Genomic DNA, 24,667 nt, shown 5'->3' with positions numbered 1-24,667 from the left:
GTCACTGTTTTGCTCTTACTTTGTAAAGGTCAGTCCAATAATACAAGATCAAACTGTTATGGTAACACACATGAATAGAAGGGAAAATATGGAAAGAGAGCCAAAGAGTTGTAGCTGACCTCTCCAGTGACACTAGTGCTGCTTTGCCTGTCACAAGGGTCGAGTAGTGCTGGCTCTGGGCCTTCTGAGATCTAGACCGGGGCACCAAAGGGCCTGCCCTGTGCGCTCAAGACAGTAAGACTTGTGGGGGAGAGGGACTTCCCCCAATGAAAGGAGTTGAAAAGATTGCCATCTTCTTTAGGACTCATGGGACACAAATGCAATTCCTCTATGGGTGACCACTGCCACTGACTTAATGGCCACATCTGAAGTGGTCTGAGTAGCCCCGTGAGTTAGCACTTAGGTTGGACCCCACCTCAGGAGGCAGGAATGAAGGGAGCCAGGGATGAAGTACAGCAGCTCCTGTAGAATGGCCTCACCCTGAAAAACCTACACCTATGAGGAAATGTGTGGTTAAACAAAGCTGTGCTGGGCACCAGTGGCTCATACCTGTAATCCTCGATACTCAAGAGACTAAAATCTGAGGATTTGTGGTTCAAAGCCAATCCCAGGCTGAGAAGTCAGTGAGACTCTTTATCTCCAATAAACTACTTAAAAAAATTAAACTACTTTATTAAAAAAAAAAAAAAAGCTGGAAGTGGTGCTCTGGCTCAAGTGGTAGAGCATGAGCCTTGAGTAGAAGCTCAGGGATTGTGTCCAGGCATGAGTTCAAGCCCTAGGACCAGTGCGCATGCACGCACACACACACGTGCACACACACAAAGACATCTGCACACTTAGCTAAGTGAGTTTCCTTACTCATAGAAGCAAAGAGTGAAGACTTCCGAATGAGATTGCTTGGGACACTGCAAACAAATGGAGGGGTTGCATCTGCCTAATTAGATCAAACACAAAAAACACATGCCAGGTAAGAATGGGAAAGAACATTCAAGACACATGCAGACTAGATAGTATGTTCCATGTCTGTATTACAGGATGAGAGACTGGGGGGAAAGACTGGTAAGCATTTGTTTTTTATTGTAATTACTAAGTTGTATAAGTCAGGTGGTGAGTGCAGTGCCTCTTGAACAGTGTCATCCCTTCCTTCATCTTTCCCTCACCTATGCCCACCTACAAGTTGCGTAGTTCATTTTTACATAGTGTATATTGAACACAATGACTGAATCTCACCCTTTCTCCCTCCATTCCTGTGCATCCTCTGCCTCCCCTAAAAAAAACCACCAAAAATATTTCCTGGAAGGATGGTAATTTTTTAGAGCTGGAAAAGTTGAGTCCTTAGATTCAAAGTACATCTCTAAAACTGTACACAATAAACAAAAATAAATTTATGTCAGAATATAGCATCAGTGCCTTGAGTTTCCATAGTAATCCCAACACATGTCAGAAAAGACAGGTATTCTAAAAGGACAAGCCAGTTGATGGTCCATGTCTTCCTCTGTGAAGCTAGATCATGGATGGCAGTGGAGAACTTCTGCCTGCTAGAAAGGACTAGTCTCACATGTCCAGCAGAATTGTTGAAGAATGAAGTGAAGGTGTTGTCTGATACAGGAAGACTTGCAGTACAGGTGTCCCTAGTCCCACACCACAGGGTGACAGAAGAGCCAGGTCCAGGGGAACAGTGAACAGTGAATAGCACTGAGGATTTCCAGAGTTGGTGAATTGCCCATGGGAGGCTAGGAGAGGAGGCTTTGATAAAGGCTCTGCCTTCTCTGAGCAGTGAGAAGATGGGAAGAGTCACCACTAGTGGTATGTATTGGGAGGGAGGTCAGCACATGGAAAGACTTGGACAGGAAGTGTAGAACTAAACATGCTAAAGTGGTCATGTACCCGCAGCACAGTTAGAAGTTACAATATTGAGGGAGGGGGTTTCATTTTATAGTATGAAGGACTTTAGAATAAATCTTAAGAATAAGATTTATTTGTTTTAAAAAAATCATAAAATTCTATTGAAGACTTAATCAGAGAGTTGTGTTCATGATTAAAAGGCTCAATACAGCTGTATGCCAGTGGCCTGTGATCCTAGCTACCCAGGAGGCTGAGATCTGAGAATCCCAGTTCAAAGCTAGCCCAGGCAGGGAAGTCCATGGGACTCTTACCTCCAGGTAGCCATCAGAAAACTGGAAGTGGCACTGTAGCTCAAGTGGCAGAGTGCTAGCCTTGAGCAAAAGAACTCAGGGACAGTGCCCAGATCCTGATTTCAAGCCCCACAACTGCCCCCTCTCCCCCGCAATAAAAAGGCTCAATACATAAATATGTTATTTTCCCCCATATATAAGTTTAGAACTATTCCAATTTAAAAAAAAACAACTAGCAGAGTTCTTAATGGGATTGAGTAACTGATCCTAAACTGATCTTAATTGATTCTTGACAAATGGTTTTTTATCTCAGAACAAAGGCCAAGAATTTCCCACTTAAATCTGAAGTGACAGGGTAGCAGCTTTACCACAGGCATGGATGCAGGCAGCCCAGAAACTGGGTCAGAGGGAGAAATGGGCTGGGCACCAGTGGCTTTTGACTGCAACCCTAACTACTCAGGACGCTAATCTGAGTATTGCAATCTGAAGCCAGCCTGAGCAGGAAAATCTATGAGCCTTTTGTCTGCAGCGAACCACAAAAATCTGGAAGTGGTGCTGTGGTTCAAGTGTAGAGTGCTAGCCTTGGGTGAAATAGCTCAGGGATGACACCTAAGTTGGGTTAAAACTCAAGACTGGCACACAAAAAAACAGGTGAGTCAAAGTGAGATTTTTTTCCCCAAATGCAAAAGTTAGAGCCACACACATACGCACATAGAGCGGAAACTACTGGAGATATGGGAAAATACCCTTCTGGCTGAGAGTAGAGTGTGTGCCTTCAAACAGATATGATCCCACAGAAAAATATTGATAGATTCGAATGTATTGAACTTTGTAAATTCCTTTTTGCTTGTTTTATTTTTTTTGGCCAGTCCTGGGGCTTGGACTCCGGGCCTGAGCACTGTCCCTGGCTTCTTCTTGCTCAAGGCTAGCACTCTGCCACTTGAGCCACAGCGCCTCTTCTGGCCATTTTCTGTATATGTGGTGCTGGGGAATCGAACCCAGGGCCTCATGTATACGAGGCAAGTACTCTTGCCACTAGGCCATATCCCCAGCCCCTCCTTTTTGCTTGGAGGTAGTAGAGTTTGAACTCGGCATCTTACATTTGGTTGGCAGGTGTTCTGCTAGTTGAGCATGCCGCTAACCCTTTTCGGTTTAGTTTGCCTTTGGTATAGGGCCTTGTACTTTTGTATGGGTCAGCTTCAGACTGCTATCCTTACACTTACGCCTCCCTGGTAGCTGGTTTAACAGACCAGTATTACCTTCCCAACTTGTTTATAGAATCAGGATCTTGCTACCTTGCTGGGATGGCCTTTAACCATGATCCTCTTGTCTCTGTCTTCTGGGTAGCAGGGATTACAATATAACTTGTTAAAAGGTATTTTTTGTATACGATAGGCTAGATGATGATATTTGAACTTTGTAATGAACAAAGAATTAATAATTCAAAATTTATCAAAGTCTTTAAGTCCACATACAAAAAAATAATCCAGTGGTACCTATACACAATGGAATTTTACACAGCCATTACAATAAAACAATGTTATTTGCTGGGAAATGGATGGGAGTAGAACAAATCATGTTAAGTGAGGTAAAGCCAAGCTTAGGGATACAAACAGCCCATGTTCTTGCTGATATATAGAAATTAGATCTAAAACACAATGGGATATGATAAATTATACAGGATTCTAGATCCTCTCACACAGTGAGACCAAAGAGGATACTCTCAGGTGCAATACCTAAGTACCTCTTCATATTTATATAAAATAATATAAGTACTGGAATGTACTCCAAGACATAAAAACAAGAGATCTTTTATTTTTCTTCCTCTTTCTTTAGTTTAGATGACTTGGTCTTCTTTACCTTACATATGATGTATTCAAGTGTACATCTTGGGGAGGGCACAGAACTCGAGGGAAAGAGGGTGAAAAAGTGCAGCAGTGGAACTCACTGGACACTGTGAAAGTGAACTGTGCAACTCGTGAGTGGAGACGGGAGGGAGGGACTGGGAGAGAGTGGGGGAACAGAAGACACTGCGTGAAAGGAAATACACTCATTACGTGACGCATGCCATTGTAATCCCACTGTACTCCCCTCTAAAAAAACCCCAATAAAGTAAATGAACATAAAAAAATGGAAAAATTGGCAAAACTTAATCTTACAGAAGATACTTGAGCAAATTATTAATAGAAAACATGCCACTTCTCAGGATCATCCTGGAAAGACAAATGATGCCTCCAAACTGTTGGTGTGGTTTTGTTTGTTTATTGTTGGTTGTGGGGTTTGAACTCAGGGCCTGGGCACTGTCCCTGAGCTCTTGAGCTCAAGGCTACTGCTCTACCACTTGAGCCACAGTGCCACTTTCATTTTTTGGAGATAAAAGTCTCACAGACTTTCCTGCCTGGGCTGGCTTCCAACTGCGATCCTCAGATCTCAGCGGAGCTCCTGAGTAGCCAGGATGACAGGCGTGAGCCACTGGTCTCTGGCTGTGTCGAGTATTTTAAAACAGCAGATGCCTGGTTGTTGTAGCTGTTGTATCTTCTCCATGGATCTATTAGTTGGGTCTGGCGATTTGGAGAATGATCAAGAAATGTACCAGAATATTGCAAATGTACATGATATTGAAGATGCATTACTTTTAGACCAAACACTTCATGATCTGAGTATTCAGAAATGCACTGGATAATTAAATTATCATGTATTCATCTGATTGCTACAGAAGGGAAGATGTGTCTCAGGGTGTTGAAGGGAAATCAAAAGTCCTTTCCTGTGAAAGGACACTGCGGATGAAGGGAAGAGGGGGCCTGCTTACATGGAACACAGGACATGTGGCCCTACGGGACAGAGTCCAGCCTTGCCATGGGCATCCTTCTCTGAGCCTGTCACCTCTTGCTTGTCCAGCCTTCTGTAATGGTATCTTTCTATAACTATGTAAACTACAAGTAGATCATGGAAATAAGATATTTGGGTGGTTTTGTTTTTAGGGCATGGTGGCACACACCTGTTCTCCCAGCTGCTCAGTAGGCTGAGGAGGGAGGGTCAGCTAAGGTCCAGGAGTTTGCAGTTGCCTAGGCAATATCGTGAGATCTGGTTTCAAACAAAATGTAAACTCTGAGAGCAAAAGCTTAAGAGTGTGTGTGTGTGTGTGTGTGTGTATGTGTGTGTGTTCTGGGGCTTGCTTTCAGGGTCTCGGTGCTGTCTTTGAGCAAAAATGCTCAAGATTAGTGCTCTGCCTCTCTTGTGCCACAGCTCCACTTCTAGCTTTTGGCTGGTAAATTGGAGATCAGAGTCTCACATTTTCTTTTCTAGGCTGGACTCAAAATTGCAATCATCAGCTCTCAGCCTCCTGAGAAGCTAGGATTACAGTAGGTATGAGCCATCGGTGCCCACCCAGTTTTTAAAGGATTAAAACTTTTTTTTTTTAAATAGTCTCATTATTCTGCCCAGGTTGGCCCTAAACTCCTTGCTCAAGTAATCCTCTCACCCCATCCTCTTTAGTAGCTGGAACTATAGCTGTGCGCCACTGTGCCAGCTCCAAAAAAAATGTCAAAACCTGTTCTTACTTAAATTACTACAGTTACTTGAATTATTCTGGAAATATTCAAGTGCCATGTTCTGTCTCTGGTTACTCTGAATCGTTGCCATTTCTCCAGCAGGTGACATTGACTACAGCACGGTACTGCTTGGCATGCTGGTGATGCAAGATGTGCAGCTGGGGTTGTTCATCGCAGTCATGCCAACACTCATACAGGCTGGAGCAAGCACGTCGTCTGGGTAAGTGTCTTGTACACTCTGCTTTTCTTGCATAAAATCATTTGTTTATGAAGCGAATACCTAAGGTTGAGTACAGTGGCTCAAGCCTATAATCTTAGTTACTTGGGAGGCAGAGATCAAGATATCTCTTGATCAAGAGATCTCTTGCCAGGTTGGCAAGGCCAACCTGGGCAAAAAGAAGTTTGTGAGACTCCCATCTCAACCAGTAGCTGGGCATGTTGGCACACATCTATTATGCCAGCAACAGGAGAAGGTTTGCAGCCCAGGCCAGCCTGGGCATAAAGCAAGACTCTACCTCGGAAATAATCAACACAGAAAAGGGGTTAGAGGCATAGCTCTAGTGAGAGGGCGCTGCCTAACAAGCACAAGTCCCAGAGTTGGGTCCCTAATACCACCAACAAGACCTTCTGTCTAGTACCCTTCCTGGAGCAGTGCCCGAGTCTGAGGCACACATGGTTCCCAGTGTACATTACACCACTTCTGCTGGGCCCCTGCTGACTGACTGCCACACATTGGCTCTTGGGCACAGTGGGCTTCCAGCCTCATTGCTCTGCAGTGCCACCTGTCCAGTGTGGTGGAAATAGCACCTATTCCATGGCAGGCATGGGGGTAGAGGATTCTAGATTCACATAGCTTGTTTTTGGACATTAATGTGATTTCTAGGTTTTAGCTTAGTTAAAAAAAAATATGTATGATTTGAGTAGTATATTTTGTAATATGTTAAAGAAAAAATTGACAGGTTATTTATTAGGTTTTAGAGAAACTTGTTTGAGAAGTGAAGTAATGTGTCCTTATTTTCTTCCCTAGAGTTGTCATGGAAGTACTGCGGATTATGCTTCTGATCGGTCAGATTGTATTTTCACTAGCTGCTGTTTTTCTCTTATGTCTTGTTATAAAGACGTACCTCATAGGACCTTATTATCGAAAGCTGCATTTGGAAAGCAAAGGGAACAAAGAAATCCTTATCCTAGGAATATCAGCCTTCGTCTTTTTAATGTTGATGGTAATTCTCAAATAATTTACATGATCCTGTTTACAGTCTTTAATAGGGAGCTTGTGATCAGCTCTTTATCTTTTTATTTTATCAATAGTAAAGATTTTGAGACACAGATATTTTTTATTTTATACAGTATGTTGTATCACAGCTAACCCTGTTTAACTATGTAATTTATCCTCCTGAATACTTTGTGAAAATATGTTAAGCTGTATTTTAGAAACCTGTGGTCCTGAAAAGCCATGTAAATACCAGTGTCATACCATGTTACTCTGTCCTGAACATTTAAATGGCTTTCTATCTGAAATAGTAGATTAAACTTAATAGCAATTTCTAGTTATATTTGGAGATGATTAGCTAGGAAACAGTGTAACCTCTATTGCCATAATAGGAATTTTTTTTAATAATTCATTTTGGAGAGGACAAGCTTTTCATGAGAGAGTGAGAGAAATACCTGAGACTTCCATAGAATCTAAATAATAACATTACTATACACTTTGACTACAAAACCCAGCAATTGTGTAACTCAGCATTTATCCCAGGAAATGGCAACAGGTTCACTGAGAAACTTATACATGGAGTATCATAGCGGCTTTGTTTGTGTCAGCCAAAAGCCCTTCAAGGGGTGAGTGGCCAACTATGGTACATCTATACCAGGAACTCTGCCCAGCAGTGAAACAGCAGGTCCACACAGTAGCCTGGATCCACCTCCAGAGAGTTGTGCAGAAAGAGCTGGCCTATTTGTATGACACTATAGAATGACATTTTGGGGAATCAAGAAAGATAGTAGTTGCCAGGAGTTGGACCCCATTTGTGTCCTGACTTAGCTTCTGGTCAGAGTTTGGTGGGTTGTTTCCTCCAGGCCCTAAGTGTTTCCTCACAGCTGTGCATAAATGTCTATCTTGGGACTAAAGGTTTCCATTTTTAAAATAAATCATTTCTAAGTAACAGTATTTTACAGTCTTAGAGACCAAGATTTGCTTCTGCTCAGAGCTACTCATAATGATTTTAAGAACTTCAAGAATATAACATATGTGGGTACTGGCGGCTTAGACCTGTAATCCTAGCTACTCAGAAGGCTGAGATCTGAGGATCACGGTTCAAAGCCAGCCTAGGCGGGAAAGTCCCTATAACTCTTGTCTTCAATTAACCACTCAAAAGCCAGAAGTAGACCTGTAGCTAACACAGGAATTAATTATATCTTTAGATTTTGGGAAAATGTTTAAAAATCAGTGGATCAAGTCATATGTTTTGGAACTAGATTTACTTGGGTTTTTTCCTGTTTTATTGATCATATAATTTTTTTCTTTATGAATTTGTGTGGTTACAATTCACTTATATACACATTTATATACAACATATTGTCAAATAATTGTATTTTTAAAAATTCATTTTTAATTGCTGTTAAAAGTCATTGTGGAGCCAGGTGCTAGTGGCTCATGCCTATAGTCCTAGCTACTCAGAAGACAGAGATCTGCCAATCACAGTTCAAAGCCAGCCTGAGTTCAAGCCCTTGTTCAGTCCCTAGAACTGGCACCAAAAAAAAAAAAAAAAAAAAAGTGACTTACTTAAATGTTTGCATTGCCTTATCCAGTCCAGAGTACTTTTCTCCTTGCACATAACTTTTAGCAACATTGCCTTGTCTGGACGATGTCCATACTCCTCAACAGCTGTATGAGCTGACATGGCTCTTCATTGGCACTCGGCTTTTTTCCTCCACTCATTCAACATTTGCTGAGTACCTGTTGTTAAGTATTGAAGGAGGTACCTCACTGGCATTTTGCAAATGAGATGTTCTCACTGTTGATACTGTCTATGTGGAATTGCATGGTAGAGAGCAGTTTGTTTCCAGTTAGGGCTGGTGTGGATGAGCACAAAAGTAGAGTTGCTTGGTCATGCGTGCTTAGCTTTAATATTACTGCCAATTTGTACCATCCCCTGATACGCATTTTTTCCCCCAGCCTTACAGCATGAACTCAGGGCCTGGGCACTGTCCTTGAGCTTCTTTTGCTCAAGGCTAGCACTCTACCTACCACTTGAGCCACAGCACCACTTCTGGCTCTTGCTGTTTATGTGGTACTGCGGAATGGATCCCAGGACTTCATGCATACTAGGCAAACACTCTACCACAAAGCCACACTCCCAGTCCCCAGACCTGCATTCTTACTGGCACTTTCTGATGTCTGTCTCAAACCTCAGCCCTTAGTTGGAAGACAGAGGTGTCTTGCTGGAGTTTTCTGGTGGTGACGTGCCCTATCGGGTGTTAGGAGCCACCTGGAGATTGCTCTAGCTGTGCATGTTGAAGTCTTCAAATTATTTCACTACAGGATTAGGAATGTTCTCACTAGGATTTGTTTATATTTTCTGGCATTTATCATTTTTTAATAAGGTGAAATTTATTTAAAGTGAAGTCCACCACTTTAAGACTTTAAGGTGTAATTTGGTGCAGCCATCAGCACTGCCCCATTATAGAACATCTGTTTCCACCCCTGAAAGAACCTTGGGTTACCTTTCTCCATTCCCTAGGGACCATAGTCTTCTTTCTGTCGCTATGGGCTCTCCTGGGCTCTGTCCCTATGGACTTACCTCTCCTGAGCTCTGTCTCTATGGACTTACCTCTCCTGGGCTCTGTCCCCTATGGATTGACTTCTCCTGAACTCTGTCCCTATGGATTGACTTCCCCTGAGCTCTGTTCCTATAGACTTCTCCTGGGCTCTGTCCCTAGGGGCTTACTTCTGGGCTCTGTCCCTGTGGCCTTCTTTACCTCTCCTGAGCTCTGTCTCTGTGGATTTACTTCTGGGCTCTGTCCCTATCACTTCTGAGCATCTCACGTGAATGAGAACATGTGCCACCTGTCTTCTTTCATGCAGCTTTGGCATTTTCAGGTTTGCACCTGCATCAACATTTTAGCCAGTATGGACAAGTTATATTATTATATTACTAAAATCTTCCTGGCTGGAGTCTGGCCTTTCATTCTCTTAATGGTGTTTTTGATAAACCCAAATTCTTGATATCAGTATATAATGCAGTTATCACATATTTTCTTTGTGTTAGCACTTTTCATATTCTGTGTAAAAGGTCTTAGTTCCCCTTGGGTCATAAAGATGCTCCATGTTACTATCTACAAGCTCCACTGCTGCTCTTCTCTCCCTTAGACCTGCAGGTGCCTGGAGGTGACCTCAGTGCTCCTATCAGGGTGGTGGACAAGAATTCATTTGCTCACGTCATTTCCAAATGCCACATGTACAAAGAGGCTGCACCTATTTCTCTGTAGTGTGTACATGTGTGTGATGTGCTTGTGTGTGTGCATATGTTTGAGTGTGTTTGTGCATGTGTCTATAGCAGTGGTGCATATATACTCTCAGAATTGCATATGAGTGTTTTTGTGTGTTTCCTTATGTGCATCTATGTGGCATTCAGGCACATACATGCATGTGTGCACGTGAGGCGTACTTTATGTATGTGTGTGGTGTGCATGCTCATGCATCCTGGCAGGTGTGTCTGCTTAGACACATGCATATGTGATTTGAGTGCACTGTGTACTTTTGCACATGTACATATATGGTGTGTGGACTCTGCTTGTCTGCATGTAGGCGGGTGCTCAGGCATGTGTATTCATCATGGGCTTGTGTGCAGATGTGTCTTCTCATGGGAGTGCTCTGCGAATGTGATATATATTTCTGACTGCTTCATATTGTCCCATAGCCTGACATCTGGTAGTGTTCTGGAACTGGTGTGGTTCTTTGTCAGGATTGTTAGGGTTATATTTATGATCCTTCCAAGTTTCACATACATTTTTAGATTCAGCTTACCAGTTGTTTTTTTCTGTTTATTTATTTTATTTATTATTATTATTATTTTTTTTTTTTTTGGCCATTCCTGGGCTTTGGACTCAAGGCCTGAGCACTGTCCCTGGCTTCCTTTTGCTCAAGGCTAGCACTCTGCCACTTGAGCCACAGCGCCACTTCTGGCCATTTTCTGTATATGTGGTGCTGGGGAATTGAACCCAGGGCTTCATGTATACAAGGCAAGCGCTCTTGCCACTAGGCCATATCCCCAGCCCTTCTGTTTATTTTTGTTTGTGCTAGTCCTGGGGCTTGAACTCAGGGTCTAGGCAATGTCCCTGAGCTTTTACTCAAGGCTAGGACTCTACAACTTGAGTCACAGTGCCACTTCTGGCTTTTTCTGGGTATCTGGTAGTGAGGAATTGAACCCAGGGCTTCATGCGTGCTAAGCAGGCAGTCTACCAGTAAGCCACATTGCCAGCCCCTCAGCTTCTTCAGTTTTCAGATAAGTCTCAGTGGCATGCTATTGGGTCTGTGACCAAGTGAGGGACAGGTGAGGCCTTCCTGGTGCGGTTTCTCTTCCAGGTGTCTTGGTGCCATCCTTCCATGTGTGTGGAGATCACTCACTTCCGTGGCAACTGTTCCTTGGTGTTCAGTATTTTTTATGTTCTTGTAAATGGTGTTTCTTCAAAAGTTCACTTTATAGTTACGTATTATTGCTATTTTTCGTGATTTTAAGCATAGTTTCTTTAAATTATTTTGTCAGTGATATCTTGCCAAAAAGTCAATCTTGAGGTTAATTTTTAGTAGAGTTAAAGACCCAGGACATCGTGGTGACCCATTCTGTCTGACCTGCCTCATAGTTTTACACGACTAAAAAAAACTTAAATCTCAAGATGTCAGCACTTTCCCGTCAACAAAGTTGCGTATCAGTGGTGTATGCATTCTCTGTGCAGTTTGAGGTTGATGATAGAAATACATTATTTTCCCCCTGTCACAGTCCGACTGTTGACTGATTCAGGTTAACAGTCACAAATACTTGAAATGAATTTTGGAAAGTGTCTTTACTCAGAACTATTGCAGCAGTGCTGTTTCCTTTCCCAGGATGGTTAATTCAGCCAGTGCTGCCCTCCGCCTGTTGTCGCTGCTTATCAGGGGGCCACTCCTAGGCCTCTCCAGTGAGCCAAGGCATCTTTGCTGCACTCTCATCATCCACGGTGGTGTTTGCACAGGGCTTAGGGGTGTCTGGTGTGAAGCTCCATGATGGCGGGGGGGAGGGAGGAGGAGTGACTCTGGCTCTGTGTTCCTATGTGAAGTTCCGCTCTCATCCCCAGGTCACGGAGCTGTTGGACGTCTCCATGGAGTTGGGCTGCTTCCTGGCCGGAGCACTCGTCTCCTCTCAAGGCCACATGGTCACGGAGGAGGTTACAGCTTACATCGAACCTATCCGAGACTTCCTGGCCATCATCTTCTTCGCATCTATAGGTGTGGCTCTTTTACAGTATAGCGGTATCTGTTAAGTACTTGCAGCATAGTTCTGTTGTGTTTGTAAATGTATTTTTTTTTCTGCAGTTGGGGAAATGTCATTTATAAAAGAGGAAAAGTAGAAAAAAAAGTGGCATGAACGGCTAATGGCTAGTCATGCTCCATCAGTGCAGACGTGTGCATTTATATAAGATTAAAGATGACTGGGCGGGCTGGGAATATGGCCTAGTGGTAGAGCGCTTGCCTGCATACGTGAAGCCCTGGGTTCAATTCCTTAGCACCACATATATAGAAAAAGCCAGAAGTGGCGCTGCGGCTCAAGTGGCAGAGTGCTAGCCTTGAGCAAAAAGAAGCCAGGGACAGTGCTCAGGCCCTGAGTCCAAGCCCCAGGACTGGCCAAAAAAAAAAAAGGATGGCTGGGCAACCTTCAGGGGCCCAGCTTCATCCTCATGTCCCAGTGCCACCCCGTACATTATGGGGTCAGTAGGTCATCAGTCATGTCAAAGTCTGAGGCCTCCCATGGCTAGTCTAGAGCAGTGACCTGAGAGTGGAGAGCTGTGGGGGCTTCTGACATCCTCACCTGTAGGTGACCTCTCTGCTCTTGTACTCCTGGAACTTCACTGTCGGAAATGCTTGTGCACGCTGGGAAGACATGGACACTGAAAGCTAGTTCTGAGAATTACATAGGAATGTGGAGGGTCCTGCACCACACATTATTACTGAGGGACAGTTACATAGCTGGGAGACCCAGCATCTTACTAGAGGTGAAACAAAATGCTTCACCAGCCAGTTGAGCAACCTGGGGTGGGTCTTGTACAGGGAATCAGCCAAGCACTAACAGTTGGCTTGTCTCGTGGGCTGAGCAAGCCTGCCAGCTATAACTCCTTGGCTTCCTGCTCCCGCTTGGTAACCCACCTTCTTTTGGCAGGGTCTTATGGAAGTGATTTGGTTAGGTTAGGCTCATCCATGTCTACTACATTCTTCCATCTCCCTGACCAATGTGTCACCCTCTTGTCAACTGGATGTCACTGAACACCCATGCTTCAGTTATGCTCCTGTTGATTCCAGACAGGAGCACTTGCCTCATTATCTTCAAATTAGAATTCTTGCTTCTTGCTCTCTCTTAGTATAGTCATTCTATATACCTTTTTTGGGGGGGTTGGGGGCTGTTGGTGGTTGTAGTGGTTGTCATTGTTGTCATCATGGTGGTCTTGGGGCTTGAACTCAGAGCCTAGATACTGTCTCTGAGCTCTTTCTCTCAAGGCTAGCACTCTACCACTTTGAGCTACAGCTCTTCTTCTAGTTTTTGAGCTGTTAACTGAAGATAAGAGTCTCACAGAGGGCTGGGAATATGGCCAAGTGGCAAGAGTGCTTGCCTTGTATACATGAAGCCCAGGGTTCGACTCCCCAGCACCACATATATAGAAAATGGCCAGAAGTGGCGCTGGGGCTCAAGTGGCAGAGTGCTAGCCTTGAGCAAAAAGAAGCCAGGGACAGTGCTCAGGCCCTGAGTCCAAGGCCCAGGACTGGCAAAAAAAAAAAAAAAAAAAGAGTCTTACAGAGACTTTTCTGCCTGGGCTGGCTTCAAAATGCAATCCTCAGATCACAGCCTCCTGAGTAGCTAGGATTACAGGCATGAGCCACCAGTGCCCAGCTTGCTTTGGTTCTTTATATTAAGTAGATTAAGGGAATTAAAGTTAATTACCCTGAGAATCTGCATGGCCATTCTCCCATCTATACCAGGACAGTTTTTTTTTTGTCTTGAGCTTTTAGTATGAAATGACATACATTTGGCTCAAGACACAATTGTAAGTAAAGTGAGGAAGAAATGATGGACAGAGTTCCTTGGTTGTTTTTTTGTTTTGGCCGTCTTGGGGCTTGAACTCTGGCACTGAGTAGGTTCACGGATTTTCCTGCCCTAGGTGGCTTTGAACCACCACCCTCAGATCTCAGTCTCCTGAGTAGCTCGGATTTTAGGCATGAGCCACCTGTGCCCTGCAGAGTTCCCTGCTGAAGACCACTGTGGGGTTGGGGAGAGTCAGAAGAGGGTCCAGCACCAAGAACTGTTCACATAGGAGAGGGCTTGGGTGTTCCTGAGAAGAGATCACGCTTGAACAGTGTGAGAAGCATGGAACCATTTTTAGGCCCTCATGGGGAAGGGCGTTCTGTGCCAAAGGTGGACCCAGGCGGCTCCTAGGGAGAGAAGGTGGGGGCCACAGTGCTGAGCCCAGGAGGTGAGGCTGGACAGGGGTGCCTCCCGGGCACTGAGGGTCCCCTGGGAGTTGTCCTCAGTATCTGTCATCATTCAGTGACGTGGACATTGACCTCCATCGGCCTGTAGTGGACCCAGGGTTGTGCAGGCAGCACATGCCGTACAGGCTGCATCTGATTTGGGAGCAGGTAAGGGGCAGTGCCACCGCAGAGGGTGGGAAGGCTCTTGGGTAGTTGCGTAGAGATGTGGTGTGGCTGCTTAGAGGAGTTTACACCCTGTAGGTGAGCCATCTGAGACCCGCAAGGGCCAAGGAGCCAGGAGGCATTGGGTATTATGAGAGAAGGAAGGGCTCCTAGGAGCGTCTGGGGATCAGAAAGGCTAGACCAGGTGCTGGGTATGGGGCATCCCAAAGAAGAGAAGGGTCAGTCTTGGGTGGAGGAGTAGCCAGGCTGGAAGCATTCGAACATATTTATTTCTTGGGTTCCTCAGAGCTTCCTGTGCTGTGCCTGGCCAGGCTGTGGGCTGGAAACTGGGGAAGCAGGGCCCCCAGTTAACCCCCAGGGTTTAGCCTATAGGATGGGACCCATGTGTCCCATCTGTGGCCTCTGCTTGGAGAGTCTCTACCAGCTCTGGCTGTTGTAGTATGGGATGAATGCCATCATGTGCCATGTGTTCCTTAGGAACTGCATTCAGTTACACCTGCATGGTCAGAGATAGTACAAAAACTTGAAGTACATGAGTGAGGAAATCAGGGACTGGAGAACACGAGGGCCCATTAGTGCACTGGAAGCTCCAGGGCCCCATCCCAGGGCTGGAGTGGGCAGAAGGAGCTTATGGCAGTATGGTGAGGGACACAGCAGACCTGTGGGGATTATGGGGTGACCGTCTGGTGGTATAAACCCCAAGAACATGTGCCTAGAAGGGCCGTGAGGACAGTGAGGGCGTCCGAGGCAGGAGCTCGAAAGGGGCCTGGGAGATGCTCCCTGAGAACTCACAGGCCACCTGAGGAGCACAAGCCATGCAGGTGCCAGCCTGTGGCTCCCCAGCACCCAGCGAGAGGGCCCTGCCTCCCACATCAGGCCAGCCCTCGACACCGCAGCCAGGGTGGAGGGGCAGGAGCCGCTCTGCATCAGAGGGCGAATTGTGTCTAGAAGGAAAGGGGCACTTTCACATTGTGTTTAAGTAAAACAGAGACCGATGGTCTGTGAATGACTGGAAGTGGTACATCTGTTCTGTGCAGTTTTAAATTCTAAGGCTGGGCACTTTGAATAATGGGAGGTTTCCAGGTCCCTAGTGCTCCCCTTAGAACTAAGGCCTGGGGGAGCCTGGAGTTCCACCATGGTGCCGTGCACAGGACTGGCCTGATGTACAGCGGCTCCTGCCCCTCCACCATGGCTGCCGTGCACATTCGTGGGGACCCGTTGGAGGAAGTGGGTTGCTGGCTTGAAAGTTCCTCTCTTGCTGGGATAGGGAAAGAGCTTTGCCAGGGTTTTGGTTTGATTCTTGTACAGAAGAAGATTTATTGAGCACACTAAGCTATACATTTGCAACTGTGTGTCCTGGCTAGAGCCAGGTGACTTGTCCCTCTGTCTCTGCAGGGCTTCACGTGTTCCCCACCTTTGTGATATATGAGCTGACTGTACTGGTGTTCCTCACTCTTTCGGTGGTGATCATGAAGGTATGTCACTGTCTCCCTGTCACTGACATCCGGTAAGCCCATGCCATGTTTTACATGTATTACATGTTACACAGACCACTTCCCAATGGACCTGGGTGTCTTTAAGAGCCTGGGGTTCACCCTACTCGCGGGTCTGCCTGGCGGGGAAGGCCCTCTGCCAGCTGCCTGGACAGACAGGGGGCAGACCTCAGCCAGGAATGGATGTCAGGGTGCATTATTATGTCTCTCAGGACTGGAGTGTGTTTAAGTGGGGAATTGCCAGCACATGGGTGAGGGTATTTTCTGGATCCCAACACAAGTCCTCTGGGTTTCTGAAATAGCCCATGCCTTGCTCTGACAGATAAGTGTTAATAAGCACTGGAAACTGAGTGAGCATTTTCAGTTGTCTGGTTCTCCCTGACCACAGACAGCGAGTATCCCTCCCTTTAGCATCGCCAGCCAGCTTTCTGGATCCCAAACCTGATGATTGCGGTGCTACTCCGCCAGCAAGACAAGTACATCTCTTTCTTATCAAAAGAATTTCCATCCTGAACATTTTGTTATATTTAATATTAATACTATTTGGAGGGAGAAGGTTTGTTTCCTGCCAGTGAACCCAGACCTTTCATTTTGCCCTCTATGTAGATTTACGATAGCGTCGATTTGCTTCTTGCTTTCTGAGAATCTGAAGTACCTCTGGGTTGACGTCTCCCTTTTATCTGTTATTCCAGATAACACATTTTCTGTGTAGATTCTCTGTTCTGCTATGTTTAACTTAGTCTTGTCTGGGTTTTACTCTTGACCCCACTTAATGTGATAGACCACTCTTACAGTTTGTTTTGGCAGCTCTGGTCTTGTCGCTTATCCTGCCCAAGAGCAGCCAGTACATCAAGTGGATTGTCTCTGCGGGGCTGGCCCAGGTCAGTGAGTTCTCCTTTGTCCTGGGGAGCCGCGCCCGGAGAGCAGGCATCATTTCCCGGGAGGTGAGTGTCTGCCATCTGACAGGGACACCAGCTCTGGGGAGCATCCTGAGCAAAGACAGAATGCTCCTCATTTGAGCTGTGCATAACTCGGGGGTAGCAGCTTTTTTTGTGCTCTTGGTTTGTATTCCTGGGCAGCGTCATGCTGGCCTAGGATGGAAGCCTGTATCTCAAGAGAGTAAGGTAGGGTGGGGTGAGCCTGGATGCTCCCTTCCCATTGCAAGGCAATTTTTCTGGTGGAAGTTACTACTGCTGTTACCTTGTATACGATAGTGATCATTGAATGACTGCTATTTCCTGTGAAAGGAAGAAAACTCACTTTTAGCTTGCACAGTAATAACATCTAAGAAATCTAAACCATAAATGCAGGGAAGGCCTCCCTAAAACTCCCCATCAAAGCACTGGGAAGCACTTAAAAGCATTAGAACTCAAATCACTGTCTCCCATGTCTTGTGAGTGTAAGAGACACAGATGTTTTGCTGTCAGAGTGCAGGAGAAGGCTTGTGAAAGAGAACTGTCCAAAACTGTGTTGCGGTCTTACAGTAAGCCCTTTGGAGTCACTGTCTAGCGAGCATGGTCTCCAGGCTATTGCTCTGTGGTTCATCAGAACTGACCAGTGCTTTCCATTGGCTGCCAAATCTTGGTCCATCCCACTCCAGTTGTCTTCTCTCTATGGGCATACTTTTGACATGCCTTCAAAGGATGGGTGAGCTTCTGGTTTACAGGTGCACCTCCTAATGCCCAGTGAGACCCCTGATGAGCCTCACACCTGGGGACACTTGTCCTCAGTGCTCAGCCTGTCCTAGGCAGGCTAACCCCCTACCACCAGGTGAGAACTGCCGTGCCTCCACCTGAGCAGGTACACTTCCTCGTGCATGTCACAGGTGTACCTCCTTACACTAAGTGTGACCACACTTGGCCTCCTCCTAGTGCTCACTGTGACCAGGCGCTGTTTATGTGTCGCAGGTGTACCTCCTTATACTAAGTGTGACCACACTTAGCCTCCTACTGGCACCCGTGCTTTGGAGAGCTGCGATCACAAGATGTGTGCCGAGATCAGAAAGGCGGTCAAGCCTCTGAGAGGGCTGGGTGATGGCTGCCTCCGCGGGGATGAGCCCTGACGGCCTGTCGCCTCGCCTCCCAGGGAGCCTCGCAGCCCAGACGGAGCGGCCCTGACCACTAGGCCCTGCCCTTGTGTCTGCCTGCTTTTATAGAATACTCTTGTCATGTTTTAGAATATTCCAGAGTAATTTATTTGCAGTCAATTGAGTGTATGCAGTAGCACTGTAAACACTGCATTTTACAAACCGCCTTGACTAATTTGCCTGGATGTGCCTTTTTTTCTGAAATTATTAACTTTCTATTGTTAATTCATCAGTTCATAATTTTTGGTAAAGGAGAAAAATTAGAGGCCTTTTTTATTTATTGTACAACTTTAGAATTATAATCTGTTCATCCAGTATTTGTTATTAAACATATCTGCAATAGGAGATTTTAATTCTGGCAGTGAGTTGGAAGCTTACTTTGGATGATCAGAGTCCATGTTTTCTAGGTGAGAAAACTATCTTAGATGTTTATTTGTTTCTTATAGATATTTTAAATAAAGCACTTTCATGTCAATTTCTATCAGGTATATTACTCAAACTATTTGATTTTTGAATTACCAGAAAATGTAATCTTTAATAAAGACTACTGACAATCAGGGTATAATTATTTGAAATTTATGAGAATCTGATTTGGTTTGGTTTGAAAAAATGGCTATTGTGACTAATGCTGCAGTGAAAATTAGCATAAAATACCAAACATCTAAATAATGTACACAAATATGTTATTCTGTTAATATGAAGGGTTACTTGATTGTTTATTTTATATTGCATTCCTAGAGTAAATCCCACATAGTCCTTGTCTAATGAAAGATATGGATCTGCAAATCCTGAAATCCAATGAACAATATACAGCATAAACTCAGAGATCCACACCAAAACACAAACTCAAAAGACAAAAAGAGAGATATGGAATCTTGAAGTCACAGGGGTGACTTGTCTCTTACTAGCAACACCTGGTATGGACAGCTAATGTCTTATAAGTGGCAGAATACATTGGGATGAAGTACTTAAAAGTTGTGGGGAAAACAAAACAATAAAAATTCCCTGCTGATCAACAGTGTATGTGCGTGTGTGTGTGTGCATGTGTGCCAGCTCTGATGCTTGAACTTAGGCCTTGCACTCTCACTTAGCTTTGTCTTACTTACAGCTAATGTTCTACCACTTGAGCCATGCTGCCACTTCTGGCTTTTTGCAGGTTAATTGGAGATAAAAGTCTTGTATATTTTTCTACCCAGCCGTGTGTGTGTGTGTGTGTGTGTGTGTGCGCACGCGCGCGTGCTGGTCATAGGGTTTGAAATCAGGGCCTGGGTTGTGTCTCTGAGCTTCTTTCACTCAAGGCTAGTGCTCCACCCCTTGAGCCACAGCTCCACCTTTTTTTTTTTTTTTTTTTTTTTTGGTAGTTTGGTGGAAATTTATGGAGTCTCACACATTTCCCTGCCTGGTGTGAGCCACTGACCACCAGCTTGTCTAGGCTCAGATCTCAGCTTCCTGGTAACTAGGATGGCAACCAACTTGATCACTTTTTTTTTTTTTTTTTTTTGGTATGTGTACCAGTACTGGGGCTTGAACTTAGGGCCTGGGTGCTATTCCTGAGCTTTTGTGCTTAAGACTAGCACTCTACCACTTGAGCCATGGTCCCACTTCTCACTTTTTGGTAGTGATTGAAGATAGGAATTTTACAACTTTCCTGCCTCAGCTGGCTTTGAATAGTGATTCTCATTCTCAGCCTCTTGAATAGCTAGAATTGTAGGTGTGAGCCACCAACACCCAACTTGATCACAAATTTTGTGTCTGCTAAAACTACACTTCAAAAGTAAAACACAATCCAGGTGGTTCGTCTATAATCCTAGCTACTTAGGCCACTGAGATCTGAGGATTATGGTTCAAAGCCAACCGTGCAGGAAAGTCTGTGAGACTTCTCCAGTGAACCACCAGAAAGGTGAAAATGGAGCTTTGGCTCAAAGTGGTAGAGGGCTAGCCTTGGGCTGAAGAGCTCAGGGACAGCACCCACGCCCCGAGTTAAAGCCCCATGACCAAAAAAAAAAAAAAAGACCAAGGCCAAGAATGGTGGCAAGTGCTGGACTCCCAGCTAGACGAAGGAGGACTGTGGTGTCCTGTCAGTTCCAGATAAAGGCAACACCCAATTTGAAATACTTATTAAACAAAGAGCTGAGACCTTTCCCCCCACCCCGCCCTCAGCCCCAAGCTAAAACCCCTGTACAGTCAGTAAGATGGTAATACATTTCAGATTAAACAAGTGATAGGAGTCTGTTACCACTAGACCTGCCCTAGAAGGCAGTGCTTCATGTTGAGATAGAAGGACAGTAGATAGTAGCCCTGTAAAGAAATAAACATTCCCAAATATATGAACAAACAAGGCCAAATGTATTGTTTCTGGTTTGTAACTAATTTTTATAAGAAAAAGGCATACAATGAGTTTCAAGTAATTCAGCAAAAATGTATAAAAATGTGAATGGACTAAATAAAAAATATGTCAGAATGAGAATTAGGATTCAAGTATATGCTGCTTACAAAAGACATTTATATCTGTGGACACACATCAGCTGAAAGTGAAAAGATGGGAAAACATCCATGCAAATAGTCAACAAGGGAGAGCGAAGTGGTTCTACTCATATCCAGCAGAAAAGACATTATGGAAGAGATGTCATAAGAGACAAAGACATTATAAAAAGGTCAGTCGTCATAAGGTCCAATTCACCGTGTGTGTGTGTGTGTGTGTGTGTGTGTGTGTGTGTGTGTGTGTGTTTGTGTATGTGTATACATACAAACATCAGAGCTAAATATATGCCATGAGTACTAACAATTGAAGGGGAGAGAGAGATTTCCACAATAATAGGAAATTTCAGTGCTTTCCATATTGGATAGAACCAGGCAGCAGATCTAACAAGCTGGTACAGAACAGGTTTCATAACAGCAGCAGAAGACACACTCTAAAGTTACAGAACAGTCACTGGAGTTGTCGCACACTGAGAGTCTTACTTGAGGCAGGTGCCATTGGCTCATGCCCCTTATACTCAGGAGGCTTAGATCTAAGCATCATGGTTTGAAGCCAGCCTGGGCAGCAAAGTCTGTGAGACTCATATCCAATTAATCACCGGAAGCAGTGCTGTGGCTCAAAGTGGTAGAGAGGTAGCCTTGTGCAAAGAAGCTCAGGGACAGCGCCCAGGCCCTGAATTCAAGCCACGCGACCAACACCCTCCCCCCTCCTAAAAAAAACAACAAAACAAAACCAATCAAAACCCCCAATCTTGGCATCCACTGTAATGCTCCAAGTTACCATCATTCCAGGAGCGAGTCAGTCCACCAAAGAACTGTAATCAGAAACCTGTAGCTAATCCATCCCCCAAACGTTCCTGTGTTTTCTGGCCCTGTTGCCTGTCTTGGTATCTTTGCTCTTATTTACTTGGTTTCTTTGGTCTCCAGAATGCCTTGTTGACCTCTGCATCTCCCAATGAAGTGAGTACAGTGTCCTCTGAAACAAACACTTGCATGGTGGAGGCGGCTGGCACCTGAAGTCACTCCATATACTCGGGAAATCTGACCTTGTTAAATACAAGTAGGAGGCCCATGCTGCTTTCCTGCCGCCCTGGGGGTGGGGGGGGATCTAGAGGATGGAAGGACATCAGCCTTTTTTTTTTTTTTGTCTGTTGCAGGGCTTGAACTCAGGGCTTGGGTGCTGTCCCTGAGCCTCTTTGTGTTCCCGGCTAGCACTCTACCACTTGAGCCATAGCCCCACTTCCAGACATAGCCTTTTTAAGGCTCCTATGCACGAAGTTTGTGAAACATACAACCATTGCTAATTAGATAGTTGGTAGTTAAGAAGGTGAAACTTTACTGGTGAGATAGGAGCAGGCATAATCAGCATACAAGTGGCTAACTGGAATCATACAAAGCGGGAGTTATCCTATAATAATGCGTTGCATATTCAGAGTGAGGCCTGTGGTCTGTGCCCCTCAGAGTCCTCTGTGGATGTTAGTTAACCCAGTGCTTTATGAAGCCCTGATATTTGCATTGCCAATTGTCTGTCTCCTCATGGACTGAATTGTGAGTAGGTGTGAAGGAGCTCTTCTCGTGTGCACAGTCCCAGGTCTTGGAGTACCAGAGCCTAGGGACTGTACTGGAAGGCCCTCGGAGGCTCAGGTGTCAGAAGCCAGAGATCTTTGGATCTATATACTCAGATAGGAGACTTACTGTTCTGGCCTTTAACCACCAGTGGCCTCATCGTGATCCTGTGCTCCCAGCAGAGGTGGTGGCGGCAGCAACGGCATCTGCTAATGTTGAAATTCCTGGATGAGCCTTAGATGTTGGGATTCCCAACTCCTACACCCATTAGTGGGCTGCTGGGCTCCTCATCCCTAGTTAGCAGCTAGTGTTCTACAGCCCTTAGGCCTACAGTGGCCAGGACTCTGGGCTTCTAAGATCTGACAGCTCCCTGGAACTCTTGCTTAAATGAGGTTCACAATCTCTTGCTTCCAGCTATTCGCAGCCTTCTATCTTTCTCTCATTGTCTTTGCTGCCTCTGTTCCCAGTTGTTCTGATCCAACCTCCATCAGCCTCCTCACTGTTACTGCTGCCTTGATGGCTGCTTATGCTCCACTGCCACCTTCCTCTGTTGCCCTTTCATGTTACTTCCATCTCATGTCTCCTCCTCGTGTTACCAGCTTACGCTGCTCTACTAATTATGAGGAAAAGTTGGGCTGGAGGCAAAGCCCAAGTGGTAGAGCGCTTGCCTAGCTTGTGTATGGTCCTGGGTTCACTATCTGGTATTGCAAGAAAAAGAAAAAGAGAGGGGGGAAAGCAAAGGAAAGTGGTCAAAAGTAGGCAAGAACTGGGTGTCAGTACCTGTAATCCTAGCTACTCCAGAGGCTGAGATCAGACGACCGCAGTTGGAAGCCAGCTGGGCAGAGTGCGTAAGACTCACCTCCAATTAAACACCATAAAGTTGTAAGTGGAACTGTGGCTCAAGTGTAGAATATTAGCCTTGAGCACAAAAGCCCAGAGACGGCACCCAGGCCCTGAGTTCAAGCCCCAGGACAGGGCTTGCATCTTACCATGTGATCTTATCTGCCATCTCAGGACTCTGCCAGGAAGAAGGCCTTCACTGCCAGATAAGGCCCTTGCACCTCCAGAACTACTCAAAGCAAGTAAAATGCATGATCATTTGCAGGCATTGTTGCCTTTTTTCTTTTTTTGGTCAGTTGTGGGGCTAGAACTCAGGGCTTGGGTGCTGCCGCTGAGCTTCTGAGCTTTTCCACTCAAGTCTGGCTCTCTACTTCTTTGAGCCACAGCACTACTTCTGGTTTTCTAGTGGTTAATTGGAGATAGAGTCTCACAGACTTTCTTGGCTGGGCCAGCTACCCACAGTGGTCCTTAAATCTCAGACTCCTGACTAGCTAGGATTACAGATGTGAGCTACCAGAGCCCAAATACTGTTGTTGCCTTCCTGACAACTCTCACAATAGGAAGTAGCCTACTTGCCTGACAGGTGGCACATCTTTGAAGAAGAAGGAAACCTGCCCAAAGAACGTTGATGTATGTCCCTTTATTGTTCCTGACAAGGAAAGTGATTTGTTGCAGGACTTTGGAGGGATGGAAGATGCTAGAAAGAGGGTGGAGAGGAGATAGACAAAAGTAAAGTAAGGAAACAACCTGTTTGAAATCAGCTATCATAAGACTTCAATCAGGTACCATGATAGTGGGAAATGAACAGTATCTTCCTGGTCATGTTTGCATTTTATGAAGGTAATGGGCAAGCAGGGACCATTATTTCTTATCCCTAGATGCATGGAAATAGTATCCCTTTTCTTCTGCTATGTCAAATACCTGACATAACCCACATATTAAAAAAATTATTTGGGCATATACATAGACAAAGAAGCACTCAGGCCCTTGCACTAGTTAGGCAGGTTATTTTTTTCAATATTTAAATTTTTTTATTATAAAGGTGATGTACAGAGATATTACCGTTACATGAGTAAGGTAAAGAGTACATTTCTTTTGTTGGTCATAGGGCTTGAACTCAGGGCCTGGGCGCTTTTGCTCAAGGTTAGTGCTTTAACACTTTGAACCACAGCACTACTTCTGGTTTTCTGGTGGTTAATTAGAGATACTAGTCAATGGACTTTCCTGCCTAGCTGGCTTCAAACTGCAATCCTCAGATCTTTGTCTCCTGAGTAGCTAGGATTACAGGTGTGAGCCACCAGTGCTCAGCAAGGGTACATTTCTATTTGGACACTCATCCATTGCCTGGTTGTTCTTGAGCTTGAGTCTTGCTTCCTGCCCAGGTGCATGTCTGGACCACAGTTCACCTGGACCACAGTTCCAATGATAGGTAGGTACCACTCTGTTCCACTACTGTGTCCCACTGCTACTTGTAGTAGAGTGGTCTCCAAATGAGATCCTCCTTATCTCAGCCTTCCAAATAGCCAGGATGGAAGGTGTGTGCCGCTGGTGTCTGGCGCTTTTTGTTGTTGTTGTTTTTTTTTTTTTTTTTGCCAGTCCTGGGGCTTGGACTCAGGGCC

General features: G+C 45.1%; 1 protein-coding gene across 3 annotated transcripts in view; it reads left to right on the top strand.

Annotated features, from left to right (window-relative positions):
• Tmco3 (transmembrane and coiled-coil domains 3) overlaps positions 1-18,865 on the top strand; it is a 37,266-nt gene extending 18,401 nt beyond the window's left edge. The window contains exons 8-13 of one of the 3 annotated variants that reach the window (XM_048341053.1): positions 5,789-5,906; positions 6,714-6,909; positions 12,020-12,170; positions 15,981-16,060; positions 16,873-17,022; positions 17,986-18,865. In XM_048341053.1, coding sequence (XP_048197010.1) covers positions 5,789-5,906; positions 6,714-6,909; positions 12,020-12,170; positions 15,981-16,060; positions 16,873-17,022; positions 17,986-18,099 — 809 coding nt within the window. In that variant the 3' untranslated portion in view covers positions 18,100-18,865. Of the gene's footprint in view, positions 1-5,785; positions 5,907-6,713; positions 6,910-12,019; positions 12,171-15,980; positions 16,061-16,872; positions 17,023-17,985 lie in introns of all 3 variants that reach the window. The other 2 variants (XM_048341054.1, XM_048341052.1) reach the window with 2 other exon arrangements.
• The last annotated feature ends 5,802 nt before the right edge of the window (positions 18,866-24,667 follow it).

Source organism: Perognathus longimembris, chromosome 3 (assembly GCF_023159225.1).
Source record: "Perognathus longimembris pacificus isolate PPM17 chromosome 3, ASM2315922v1, whole genome shotgun sequence".
Taxonomy (NCBI): domain Eukaryota; kingdom Metazoa; phylum Chordata; class Mammalia; order Rodentia; family Heteromyidae; genus Perognathus; species Perognathus longimembris.
Note: the sequence above shows the minus strand (reverse complement) of the source record. Positions and strands in the feature narration are given on the sequence as shown.